This window comes from Drosophila teissieri, chromosome 3L (genome assembly GCF_016746235.2).
Source record: "Drosophila teissieri strain GT53w chromosome 3L, Prin_Dtei_1.1, whole genome shotgun sequence".
NCBI classification, from domain to species: Eukaryota; Metazoa; Arthropoda; class Insecta; order Diptera; family Drosophilidae; genus Drosophila; species Drosophila teissieri.
This window is the reverse complement of record NC_053031.1, coordinates 2732469-2746675: the sequence shown is the minus strand read 5'-3', so window position 1 is coordinate 2746675 and position 14207 is coordinate 2732469. Positions and strand designations below refer to the sequence as shown.

Below are 14207 nucleotides of genomic sequence, written 5' to 3'. Positions count from 1 at the left end.
TTTTATGGCTTTAATATTCGGTTTTGCACTCTTGAGTCATCATCGCCACCGACTTATTGCGAAACTATGCGAACTGCAAATTTCGCTGGCTATTTTTGCAGTCCTTATTGTTGGCATGCGCTGAGTGGCCAATAATATTTGCAATTATTTATTTCGGCTCTCGAGAGGTGGGGGGTTATTGCCAAACCGCTGAAATATGCGCCATGAATAATTCTCGGCGCACAGTGACGGCCCCCTCCTCCCTTCGCCACCACAATGTGCGGAACGTGTGAAAAACTTTTATGTTCTAAAGATTCAGCAACTTTGAACTTTGGCGGCGACGCGGACATGACGACATAATTGCAATATGGCTAATGCAATCGCGATCGCAATGGCAAAGGCAATGGCGAAACTCTTGCAACACACGCCCAACATTTGCTAGCAATTAATAAATTGAGTTCCCTTTTTTGCGCTCTGGTCCCCGTATTTTGCCATGTTTATGAATGAAAATGCGCGTTTTTCGTCTCAATTGGTGTCCAATAAATTGCAATCACACTCGTGCGAATGCTAATTAGTTTGTAGATCAAAAATTATGTTTAGCGACTAGCGCGCTGCAGCTGCTTTCGCGTTTTCGCAGCCTTGGAAAGTGCGTTGACCAACGCGGCGTATGCGCAATCAGTTGACAACCCACACAAGCTCACAGTCTTGTGGTCCCCATTCTGCTTCTGATTCTGATTCTGAATCTGCTTAGACAAATTACATTCGTCTGTGCTCTCTGGCTTTATTGCTAATTATTCTTTCTTTTTGTATCCTTGCAGGTGAGTCTCCTTTGTGGCCAATCGATGGGAATCCATTCGCGAGTGAGATGTCATTTATGTTTAGTAAGAATTACAGTGCACCTTCGCAAATGAATACCAGTAGTACGTTAGAGATTGTAGTTCAGCCCTTTATAACTGGGTGCTGTTTTGAAAAGATTTGAAAATTATGTTTATACAAAGCCGACCTTTCGAAATCGAATGTGTGATTATAGGATTCTAAGATGATTTACAATGAATTTCCACTGTGTTCACTATAATCTCCAGCTAACGAGGCCTTGTCCTCGATTTCGCCGACTTGGGGGAAGGGTATGGCCATTGGAGGCTTCCTTGCAACATCGCAACACAAACTTGACCGCCGACGCTGCCAAAAATATTGTTGTGCCTGCCATTAGTATTACTTTTCGGTGTTTTGGGAAAATGTTGACGTGCAAATTGCACGGCAAAACTTTTCCCAGCATTCGTGTTCTGTTTCTTTTTTTTTTTTTGCCGTCTGGAAAGAGCGACGCACGTCATTAGGAGGTACAAAATATTGCTGGCTATGCTGTTTATTTGTTTGTTTTACCAACGCGCGCTGTTTAATCGGAGGGAGGGAAAAGCCGATCCACGAATTCTCCATTTCGCCATGAATTATTCATCCCTCGGTGGCTGTGAGTGTGTGTGTGTGTGCGTCTTGCTTATTTCAATGTTTGATGCATAATTAAGCATTTTTGCAATTAAAGGTGTGCGTGCGACTGTGTGGGGTCCAAAAACCCTTTGAACTAACCAAACTTTACCTTCGCATTCAGTATTTATCTGTTAACTTTGCAAAGTCTCAAGGATTAACGTCAGAGGGTTAATAGAACCTGTACTCAAAAGCACTATTAAGTGTCACCTTGTGCACATATTTAAAAATAAACCATAAATGTTTAAACTATCATCACATTATTTGTATATTTCCTCGTGTTTACCCAATAAGTTAAAGCTGCAATTCCTTGGGTTTCCTTTAAATTAACTACAAACAGGAAGAAGACAAAGGGGCCTCCCGAAATAATCACATGATTCGCACACAAATAATGCGGGACTTTAAATTGCTAGAATCTTGATGATTTTATCTAGATTTTTCCTGTTGCCACTTGGATACAAACTTATGGTGTTGTGATAAAAACTCAACAAAACAATGAAAATATTTAGCCCTGAATTGTTTGCCAAAAAATGTTCATTTTCATCTCCTTTATGCTTCGTTTTTTTTTATTTGTGCTCTTGCCTAGTAGTTTTTATTCTTGCCTGCTTATTATGCCTTGTTTTTTTCGCCCATTCTAGCTTTTTGTGTTGCTTTATTTTGTTTTGCCGGCTACAATAGAAGAGAAGGCAACAACAATGCAAATTGAACGTACCAAACTAAACATAACACACAGGCAGCCTGCCTGCGTCCGACTTTTTACACAGCTATACAGATATATATATACAAATATATATATGTAGTTGAGATATATAGTATTTTTCACACAATAATGTGTAGAAAAACTTGCGAAATATTTTCCACTTGGCACGCAGCATGGCCAAAAGTCGTGTGTGTTTGTGCAGTTTACACTTTTAATTTTATTTATTTTTAATACGATTTCGTTTGGTTTTGATAAACCAGAATAGAGAGTCGAAAGCTTACTTGTTCAAAATTCAATGCAGAACGTGAATCCGGTCAAGTGTTTAGTGTTTATTCAACTTGGGTGGAACTGGAGAAATTGCTTAGCTTTTTCCTTGGGTGAGGAAACTAGTTCAGTTAAATCTGGACTTCCTACGGAAGTATGAGTTCCCAGAGCTTAGTTAGTGATCCAGTGTGTGGGAAAATCTGGGAAAATGATACCCCACTGCAGTTGGCAAGGGAAGCGAGCAGGTCTTCTTGATTCTAAATAGTGTGCCAAACATTTCTGCTCATGGGGGTGGATATATCTAAATATCGCTGGGTCCTCGCCTTGCTATCATTGAAAATTCAATTTCAATTATTAGACCCCACTGTGTGTGTGTATGTGGGTGAGTATGTTTGTTGTTTGGCGAATAGTTTGAGGAGGCTGGCCCCCGGCACTTAAATGTCACATTTTCCTATGTGGCTCATTTTCTTGGCTCATATTTTCGCAAATTAAATTTTATTGAGCGTATCGTTTGGGCATAATTAATTTTAATTGAGGACACTACCCACACAGACGGCCACACCCTTACGAATAACACGGTCGTTTTGGGTCTATTTATACGAGTTGTTTTTCGAAAGGCGGAACCTAACCTATGCAACCTATGGGTAAGCCAGAATGAATCCCCAAAACTTTTCCCACATTTTCCCGAAACACTCGGCCCTTACAGCGGCCTCTCTCTCTCTCTAATTAACTTTCAATTCAATCAACCCAGTGTCCTGCGCAAAAATGCACAACTGACCTGACCACCGCCCATTGTGTGCTGCAGTGTTACAATCCTGCAATCCTGAAAGTGCATCCTGTTCCAGCCTCACAAGTGCACTTTCAAAAACCGATAGTTAGAACTAGGTCTTACAGTGCCACTAAGTCTAATTCGATTGCTTGCCACATACTTAGTTAGGTATACTATATCTATTGATCTTAGGATGGTGCAGCATATTCCATTGCGATTTTGGTGATTCTTAGTGATTCCTTGGTTCCTTGGAAAATGTTCCGCATCCCACTGCTATTTTCTTTGAGTGCACACACGCACCTCACGCATGCAGCTACATAAAAGACCAGTCAACGTCAGTGCGATCTTTGTATGCAAAGCATGTCCGACAGCCGGGAGGAGCCCGCATTGTTGGTGTTTGGGGTGTGCACTCAGTGTGTGCGGAGTGTGTGTGTGTCTGGAGTGTGTGTGATGTTGCGTGTGTCGCCCAATTGACTTTTGCTGTCGAGCAATTGTTTGGTTCAGGTGGCAGTGAACCTCGACGCACAGCAGCAACATCATCAGCAGCGCCAAGAGCCACATCAGAATCAGCAGCAGCAGCAGTAGTAGCAGCAACTGCAACTGCATGGAAACCGCAGGCAGTGAAGGCGACGTAGCCGTCACTCATTTGCATGCAACAGTTGAACAAAAGCAGCTTTAATTCGATTTCAGCTTCAGCTGCACTCAGTGGCCCGCCTGGCGCTTATTAGCTGCCATTGTTCATGGGAAGGAGCCACTTCAACTGCAACTGTGGCAAACAATCAACGCTATGAACGCCATGAATCGCAAATTTGTCAACACAGGCTGCTAAAAATCACTTTTCTTCGACCAGTCGACCACTGAGAAACTAATAACAGTTTCCTCTCTCAGCAACCAATATACGCATACGTTCGATTCAGCAAAGATTAACTAATTTCTGCCAGTGCAGCGCAGAACTTGAGTTTAAAGAGTGCGAGAGAGAGCACAACGCATAATGCCAGTTAAGTCGCTGACGCCCACCTGTGTCACTCAGTCAGTTGGTCAGGTAAACGTCACTTGGCCATTTCCACAATCGAGCAGCGCCCCCAAAACATTAGCCGCTCGACCAGTTTCAGTTTGTGTTTTTTGTTTTCATATTCAGTTTGCCGGGTTGCTCTTAACACGCCGGACGCGATTTCAGAAGCCTTTCTATACCCAAGACTGATAATGGCCCTATGAATCAGAATCAGTTAACGATTGGTGTTATCGTGGCCTTTTGTTATTGTTTACCCGCTGATATGCCAGTGCTGCGGAAACTTATTCTAAGCTCAAAAATAAACAAAAGCTACGCCAAGAGTCAAAGAATAAATGTGTACAAGTGATAAGAAGCCGCACGAAAGCGTTGAAAGTAATTGAAAGGTGTGAAAATTATTATAAATTCAAACAAAATTGTGCAGCATGAAATTGAGTTGGCAAAGTGCTTTATTGGCTTTTTAATATTCAAGCTTAAAGTCAAGCCTAAATTCAATTAAAGAGAAATTTAACTTTAATTCACATTGTGAAATTTAACTAGCGTCACACACAAAGTTCCTAACTAAACTCTACTTGCATTTGGAAAAACCAAACAAAATTATCAATTAAAACAATGACAAAATGATAACTTAAAAGCTTTAGCCCATAAACATCCAGAATGTTGCGATAATAAATTATGCTTAAACTAAATGCGCATGATGAAGTTGAATAATAATTCTCGCATAAGACAAACTTATTGGTTTATCTTTAAACTATGACTTGTGAAGGTCAAACGTGTCAGCACCAATTAAAAGTTTGAAATAAAGGAATATCAAGTGGATTGAAATAAAACTAATACAGGCTTTAAGTTTAGTTGTTCACAACTACAAAATTGACATAAAAATGTTTTCTTGCTGGACAATCCCCCACACAAAACCGAACTATGGAGTGACTCATGCCATTGATAAGGCCAGAGGCCCAAAAGCAAACGCAACAGATTCGGCCAAAATAATATTTCCGATTTCAATGCCAGCGTAGAGTAGATGTTTTGTTGATTTGTCCAATGATATTTTCCCGCACCTCAGAACATGCTCCTGAAATTTGTTATTGTAGTTCACACATGTTGCTCGTTGTTGCTTGATTGTTCGGTTGTTTGGTTGTTTGGTTGTTCGGTTGTTTGGTTGTTCGATTGTTGTTGCCAGCTACCTGACACTTGTCAAGTTGCGATAACATGCGAAATTTCTGGCAGAGCTGCACCAAAAAGGCAATACCACTTTATGCATATTAAAAACTATAAAATAACGTTCGCCATAGATTGTTTTATTATATATCGTATTAATCTTTGGTTCGTCGAGCGAGTGGAAAAACACGTTTTCAGTATTATGACCAAAACGGTAAAGAGCTCATTCAGCCGTTTGTGCACTCAAAGAAATGAATGCTTCTCTTTTGGAAAATTTACTTTCAATGGAAAAGGCTATTTAAAGAAATATTAATCTTGCAGTGCTGAATGAAGACATTCATGGAAGACATTCCACTAAATTCGTATTTCTTTTAAAGGCAACGTTTTGTGCAGTGCATTCAAACGATCGACGCAGCTTCTTGGCTCTGGTGTGCTATACTTTTAATTTGTGCTGCTGCTGATCGCTGGTACTAGCATTTTCCGCTGAAATGTTGTTGCTGGATGTTTTTCCCATTTAAATGAGTTTTGTCTATGACGTCTGCGTATTGTTTACAAATATACGTTTCAATTTGCAGCCCCATATACATGTACATTATACTATACATTATACATTATACATTATCCACCCACCCAGCGACACATGGCAAGCGATTTTCTGTTTGTTATTGCTGCGATGTTTCCCCCACGGATCCATTTGATTTTTCCTTCCTTTTTTTGGGGGTTCTTTTCGTACTATTTCTTCTTTTTTGTGTGTTATTTTTTTTTTTTCTTGGATTCATGGCGCTTGCATAATCCTCGCTTGTCGAAGCTGTCAGCAATGTTGCCACTGCAGCTGTTATTGGCATTCAAATGAATATGTAAACGTCGCATCTCGCAGATTGTTTTCGCTAAATCGAAACGATAAACAATGCGAATGGTCACGATTCGAGGTGCAAAAGTCAGCAGGCAGCACGTTTCTAATAATTTAAATGCAACTGCTTCTTGCGGGCAATGAGTCACTTGATAAGCCAGACAAATTATGAGTTTTTTTGAGGGGAACACAGAAACCTTGATATCATTCCATCAAAAGACTGCCTTAAACCAATTCATTTACTTGGGGAAGTATTTCCACTTGTCTACTCAATGAGGTACCAAAGATCAATTTATTTATTTCGCTCTCATTTTGATTTACGGCGCGGTTCGGAAGATAAACTGCAAATGAAAGTTAATGTTTATGCAGCCGCAGACAAATTGCCAGGTTAAATGCGAGCCTCGTACGACAAGCATCGATTATGTCGAATTGTAACGTTAACAGCATCCTGTTTCCTGTCTTGCCAAAAGGAAGTTGGCCCACACAGACACCCACACACACACAGACACACACATGTAGGGGGCAACCTCAATGTAGCATACTTTGCGGCGCGTTGATTCGTGTATGGCTGCCGGCATGCGGCATACATAATTGATGTGTACTCTGAAGTAACCATTACAAACTACCACACACACTTCTGCGGCTGCGGAAGACTGGGCTACAACTTCCGCCACAACTTCCGCTCCGCTTTGAATGATTAGTTTTGGCCATGGCAGCGCTGCTCCTCCTGGCCATGAAATCAAACTAAGTGCCGGGCCAAAGTCCTTTATTTTTCAACTGTTCCGCCTGGCTGGGCTCCACTGTCTGTGGATGTCCCTGTGTGTGCGTGTATATAGTTTTGCCGCTCAAGGTTATAGTTTTGTCAACATCTCTGGAATACCGTGGCGTGTGTATTTGTTTTATTTATTGATTCGTCAAGGGGTTGGTCGTCCTTTGATTGTAATTTACATAATGGCAACAAGTGGAACGGAAAATTCGGGAATGTCTTCGCACTTGTTGTCCAAACTTGCAGGTTCTACAAACGCTTATTTAAATTATAAATGAATATATGAATGGTGCTGTAAGGGATTCGTAATACTTGTGCTAGTTTTTAGACTTGTCGTTCACGCCTGAAGTATTACAAAACTAGTATCTAGTTTATTTTGAGCAAATGGCCAATTCCGCAATTGTTTTTCTATTTTAGTTGAAATATTTTAAGCCAACTAATTCCGTTCAATTGTTCTGTTCGATTCATTCAATTTGGCTTTGAAGCAGTTTCCTTTGTCAATTTGATGGTTTTGTCGTTGCCCCAGCAGCGGCATTGCGCATACGCCCAGTTGACAAAGTGTAATGGCCAAGGCGTTCTTGCTCTTGTTGCCGCCATCTGCAGAGTGGGCGGGGCGGGGCAGGGCGTTTGGCGGTGGGCGGTGGGTGAAGGGTGAAGGACAGAGGTAGAAGGAGATTCCCTGGCGATCGGGGTGGCGACGTCTCGGCCAAGAGAAACCACTTGCATTTCGCTGGCTGCTGGGGCGAAAATAGAATTTGGCAATGGCTTTGGTGGCTCCCTAGTCCGTCGTCCGTTTATCTCAAAAGCATGTGGCTGCGTGTGGACATCATGTCGCGCCACCGCACACAGAGGCAACCGAACGCAAGATTGGGGCATGCATCAAAGGAACACGGCGAGAAATATTAGTTACTTACTTTCGAATAAAATTTATGTTTCATATACGAATAAAGTTCGCTTCCTAATCAGGTAGAGCTACGAACTTCTTTTGAATGTTGCCCTCATAAGATTCCCTATTACTTCACCATAGGGTAAAGAGTACCCTTAATTTCTTTCTGTGCATCCTGCTGCTGGGCAATGTGTTGTTGCTGCTCTGTTGGATGACTGGTATGTTTGTTTTGGTTGCTTGTTTGCTTGCCTGTTGCAGCCGCTGCCGCTGCCGCTTTTCCTGCCGCTTTTCCTGCCGCTTTTCATGCCGCTTTTCCTGCTGGTTTTCTTTTGCTCTGGCGCTCGCCTTAATGACCAATAAATGTCGCAGCGCATCAAATGCAGCGGTCGGCACAGTTATCCATTTATTTGCGGAGCAATTTCAAATTTAGTTTAGATAAACAAACAAGGCGGCAGAAAGCGGAATGTATGACAGATTTTTAGGCCCACGCAGTGTTAAGAAAAGATATTTGGAGGCGACCTAAATGCGACAATTGCGTTCAGTTCCTCACTAGAGCTCTAAAAATACCCAAATTCGGGCGGCGACAATGTATGTGAACCTTTTTAAGAACCAACCAGAAATAACAATCAAAGGGAAGGGAAACCAAAATAAGTGCCAGAAATAGGTGGACATTTGACAAGTGCATGTCAGACGGCGGAGAGCTGATAGATTTTGGCCATTATGCTGGGATGGTAGCTATATTTACCGACGATCGGCTCTAAATATCCGCCAGATATCGCCGAATATTGCATAATATGAGGCGTGTCTGGGAATGTCGCTTTCGCATGATGCAATGCATCCGTTTGCCAAGATTTTCGGCGCAATTTCGCCACTGGCAGCTCGGCAGTTCGCATTACTGTCGCCACCAGTTACGAGTAAGTGCAGCAGTGCGCCCAGTGATTCGGCAAATTGCAATTATACATTTATAATCTATGTATATCTCTCGGGCAATTCCCAAGCCAAAAAGTGCCGCAAAATCTCAGGCAGAACCAAAAACCCAAGGCACACACATCGGCCAGAAAAGAATTTGAAAAATAAATACCAAGTACGCGCTTTGCTATGTTGTGTCAATGCGGGGGCGGCTGGTGGGGACTGGGGATTGGGCCAACAAACTAGGTTACTTGGCAGTGTTTAGCATAAATAACTAGCACACCAGTGGCCACATCATCAGCAGCACTCGCAGTAGCAGAAGCAGAAGCAGCAGAATCAGAATCAGAAACATCATCGCAAAAGCCACATTCAAATAAATAAATGTGAGTGTGGGCAGGAAAAACAGAGGGCGAATGTGATGGGGAAAGTGGAAAATCAAATAAACACCGGGTGTTAAGCCATTGCAAATTAATGAATTGGGTTGACTTTAACTACTTAACTATTAAATGTGGGTGGGATTTGAGCGGGCATGACAATGGCAAATATTTAATGGTGTCTTTAAAACACTGAAAAGCTTACTGTTTCATTAGCACAATAGTTTGATTATGGTGAATTATTTAAAAACTACATTTGTCGAGCTCACAATGGGTTAAATTGATAGTTGTATATTTATCAACCACAAAATAGACCATTTTCTATTTAAATATTATTAATATTGAGCATCCATATTATGATTTGTTTCTAATTCCCATTCATCATATTTACAGAGTCGACGCAAAGCGTGGACGGCGAACCTGCATCGTGGCGTTTAACGCTCGATCAGGATCTAATTGACACGCTCAAGGGCAACTTTCCCAGCTGGTTCCAGGGCTCAGCCGGCGGAGGAGGAGCAGCCAGCAAGCAGAATCCGCAGCAGCACAATCACAATCACCAGCTGGCCCAGCAGAAGCATCACCAGCTGGTGGCCACCAGTGTCATACCCATACCCATAACCATTGACACCAAGCTCGCCGCCAGCAATACAAATACACTCCAGCAACATCAGCAGCAGGCGGCCATCCTGGGCCACAGTTCGTCGTCGGCCTCGCCCGCATCCTCCGTCAGTTCCAACTCCTCGAAAAAGTCCATCAGCAGCAGCCTGAGCAGCTGCAGCAGCAGCAGTAGCAACAGCAACAGCAGCAGTTGCAGCAGCAACCATTGCAACTCCAAGTCCGGTTCCGGTGGTGTCAAGGGAGCCGGTTCAGCGACGGCGAGCAGGTTCCTCAACAAATCCACCTCGACGTCGCCCACCAAGAGCCTCTCGAGGACCTTCAAGGCCACCCAGAAGCCGAACGGCAACCACAAGGTTGGCCAGCTGGTCAAGTCCGCCTCCCTGCACAGCCTGAGCAGCGGAAGCAGCGGGAGCAGCAGCGGAAACAGCGCCAGCGGCAGCTCCTCGCTGCTGGCCACCATCTCCACATCGCCGCTGACCACCGTCGAGCTCATCTCGAGCGCCGCCTGCAGTGGCCTCCTGGCCACCAGGCTCAGCGGCAAGGACTTGGAGCACTCCTTTCAGGACATAATACTGCTGCACGAGGCCTACGACGACATGTCGGAGGGTGAGTGTGGCATCCGTTTCCGAAATAAGATTTGTCTAATATCTGTTAACTTTTTCAGGTGAGCAGCGTTTGCATGCGACGTTTCTGGGCAGCAGCGATGATGGTAACAACTCGGATTGTTACGATGCCAGGCAGTCCCCACCGAAGGCCATCGTGGACTCCAGTCCGCTGCAGCCGGCGATGGACAAGAATAAGGAATGTAAGTTGACCTAAAATCATGGTAAATCTACGTTTTATAGTTCTATAGATGGAAAGCTAAATATATAACCATCCAGAAAGCTGACAGCTGGCAATCAATCTACTTAAAAATGCTTCACTGTACTAACAAAACCCTTCAGTTGTTAGTTCTGCGCTTGTTTACCCAATGTTTGTCGCCCACATTGGTCATCTTTCGGCGGCTGTTTGGCATTTGTCATCTGGTGCCTCCTGCTTAGTCATAAATGCCAGCCAGAGCAGCCGAGCTGCGGTGCCCATCACAACGATCATCGCAAGAGTCATCATCATAATCCTCGGATGCCCGCCTCATTATTGACGTTCGCCTGGGGGGCAGTGAGTGGGGCGATGGGAGATGGGCGATGGCTCTTACAAGGCGCACACAGTTTTAATGAAGCTGTCGCGGCACAACAGGCACTTAAGGCGTACACTTGAGGTGCCACGCCCCTTCGCCATCGAGCAGCGGCCAGCGGTCGAGAACTCATTCAAAAAATGTTTTTGTATTTTGTCAACAGTTTTACGTTCCTTTCCGTTCCGTTCTTGTTGGCTGGCCTACATATTTGCTTGGCATTTTGAGTGAGCAGAAATATTCTTATTAATTTTGAATGGCCCAAGATGACAGGCCCAGTGTGTGGACATAGCATATACATTCGTATACTATGTGTGCTGCATAGTCGCTAATAGTTTTGACAGCTCTTGTCGCCTGCACTTGCACGATTTTCGAGGTGTAACCGGAAGTGGACGATAAAGTTCACACGCCCTGACCCTGACCAGAAAGGCTCTGTGTATCCAAATGTTTATGCAGGCAGGGTTTATTTCTCGCCCGAAAACTGCCAAAAATGTATGGTGAAAATTTCCGGCAGGCGCACAACAAGTTATCCAACAATAAACTGCATATTCAGCAACAACCACCAGTTCCCTCGGCCTGATGGTCAGTTCGATTCAGGGTGTGTGTGTGTGTAAACATTTAGCGAAACACATTTATTATAAACACATGGCTGGCAGTCAATGATGGCGGCGCTGCAGAAATGTTTTGACAAATAAACACGCTGCACGCGACTCGGAAAAGCAGGGAAAAGCGGATATAAACGGCGGCAGGGTGACAGATGTAAAGGCATTTTTACATGCCGCTGCACAGTGGTTGTGACGTGCGAAACACTTTTTATGATAGGTACTGTACTAACTTAATTTAAATATTACACTCTTTCCGCTACTCCCGTAGAATTTCTAAAGGAAAACCCCACTTGAAAATCCATTAAAAATTGGAAGAAGTTGTGCTACTTTTCTGTGCAATTTACTGCCCTCGTTAGCCCACTGTGCCTGCCCCTTGGTTGATTTTTTCGTGCATTTGCCTGGCGGGATGATGGCGTCTTGGTTTACTCAGAGCAACGTTGATCACGTAATCGATTTTATAATACAACATATAGACACGCAGTTAGCCGAACTCTCTCTCTCTCTCTCTCTCTTTTGGCCAGCTTTTCCCGCTCTCCTGGCGGATTTTCAGCATTTTTCCCGGCAATTGTTTACCTGACCTTCGCCACAGGCACTGGGTTTTCTCGAAGGCGAAGGGCAGCTAACCGCAGCGAAATACACACATTTATTGCCTTTCGCATAAAACTTTTATGTGTTTAATTTGGAATTTATGTTATTGTTTTTATCAATCGAGGGTGTTGGATCGGTGTGATAGGTGTGTGTGTGTGTATCGACGGGGAGAAAGAGCACATTTCGCGCATAATTAATTTACGGGGGCGACAGTGTTTCGTCACCGAGAAGATTTTCCAGTGTTACAAGGCTGAAGAATCGAGTGTTTCCCTGTCTGCCATAAACAACAACAACAAGAATTGGTTTTCGGGCATTTTTTGTTTTTCGCCGCTGTTGGGCTGTTTTGCACACACATTTTTGTGTGGCACACTTCAATCGTAAAATCGCCAACAGCTGCCATCGTCGTCTGAGACAATTACGCGCCTTGGCAGCTCTCTTGGCTTTTTATGATGATTTCCGACAAAAAGAGCCCAAATTACTTTAATAACGTCATCGTCACTTTGATGTCGACTTTGTTGTGGCGTCAAGTGTTTTTTCGTTCGGTGTCTGCCTGGGCAGCACCAGCACCGAAAATTAAATACACCGACTAAAAGGCTTTGGCTAACCCACTTACTCGTACTTAGATTGCACACTGAATGCACAGCAACCGCAGAAGTCGAAAGTGCAGAATGCCAAAATAGAAGTATGCACTTACGTGCACTGTACAAAATGTTCCTTAAATAACTTCTCTTTAAATTGGCTCCTCACAAATAGAGCCAGACAAGAGTAAATTAAATGCAGTCATTTGTGAAATTCAAGGATATTCCTGCGGTGAACGAAAACCTTTGCCAAAAATGCATGAGAAATCGTCCAGAATTTCTGCGTAGTAGCTGCAGTACATCTTTGCAGATTTCCGGTCTTAAATGCTTATTCCTGGACTTGGTTAGTAGCCGCAACCACACCCGGTGCACTGCCCTTCGTCTCCGTGTGGCTTTTGCTGCTCGCAATCGCCGTGGGGGCATAGGATTTTGTGTTTTCGTTTCATTTGCGGCTTTGGCTTTATTTACCGTCAGATGCCAGCCTACTGTAGATAGATGGGGTCCCTCACACACCCATCACTCCTTCACTCAGTGTACCAGTGTAGCAGTGACCTGCGCCTTAATGGGCTTTATTTCGTTTTAATTACATGGCTGGCTGGCCATTTTGTGAATCAATTTCGCCAGTGCCCGGAATGCTAATTGAAGGTAATGATATTAGGACAGCAGGTCGTATGCTTAATATGCCAAAACATTCCCTCGAGACTGAAATTACATTATACAATGCTCGCACGCATTTAATCGGCCATTCGGATTTAATGCTGAAAGGATAATGTCCCATTAATTGATTATTTTATACGCTTTGGCGATTATAATTAGATTATAGCGACTTCGAGATGCCACTGCCTCATCTTTCAAAGTCAATTCGGTGGGCTATGGAGGCTCCTTATTCCTTGTTTCCCATTATTTATTTTCCAGCAGTCTGTCACGCGGTTCTCGCTGCGTTTACAGCGTTCACAGCGGCTTCCATTGACTGGATGCCAAGTTAATTGACATCAATCTGTTATTTAGCCGCCCGAGGAGCAGTGGCAATCTAATCAGATTATTACGCATACGCCCCATGGGGCCACACCTTCGTCGTCAAGCGGCAGCTTCTGACTTTGGCTTGGCTTTCGCTTTGGCTTTGGTCTGGCTTAAATATTTAATTTTCCAGCCCCAACTTTTTACTTTTGGGTGTATATATATATATGTATGTATGTATGTACACATTGTTCACACCATAATAGCCCGCACATAAAGATATTAAAAACTTTTCCTTTTTTCGCGCTGCCTTGTTTTTCCCATTCGCAGCTGCCTCTCGACATTTATTGCCATTGCCCTGGCATTGTCAAAAAGCTAGGAAAAGGCAAAGTTTTCGCCCAAAAATTATTTTCCCCAGCTGTTTCGAGCACTTTTTTATGGGATTCCTGTGTTTGATCTCCACTCCCCCGCGAATTGTTTCTATAATTTACGATTTTTGCGGTTTTTGATTTGTTGCTAACAAGTTGTCCGCCAGCTATGCTTCTATGCA

At 43.5% G+C, this 14207-nt stretch overlaps 1 protein-coding gene across 1 annotated transcript in view; it reads left to right on the top strand.

Annotated features, from left to right (window-relative positions):
* The window catches only part of LOC122615508 (myocardin-related transcription factor B), a 41577-nt gene that overhangs the window by 20530 nt on the left and 6840 nt on the right, over nt 1–14207 (top strand). Inside the window, exons 2-3 of the mRNA XM_043790442.1 lie at nt 9537–10367; nt 10426–10566. Of these exons, the coding sequence (XP_043646377.1) occupies nt 9537–10367; nt 10426–10566 (972 nt within the window). The remainder of the gene's footprint in view (nt 1–9536; nt 10368–10425; nt 10567–14207) is intronic.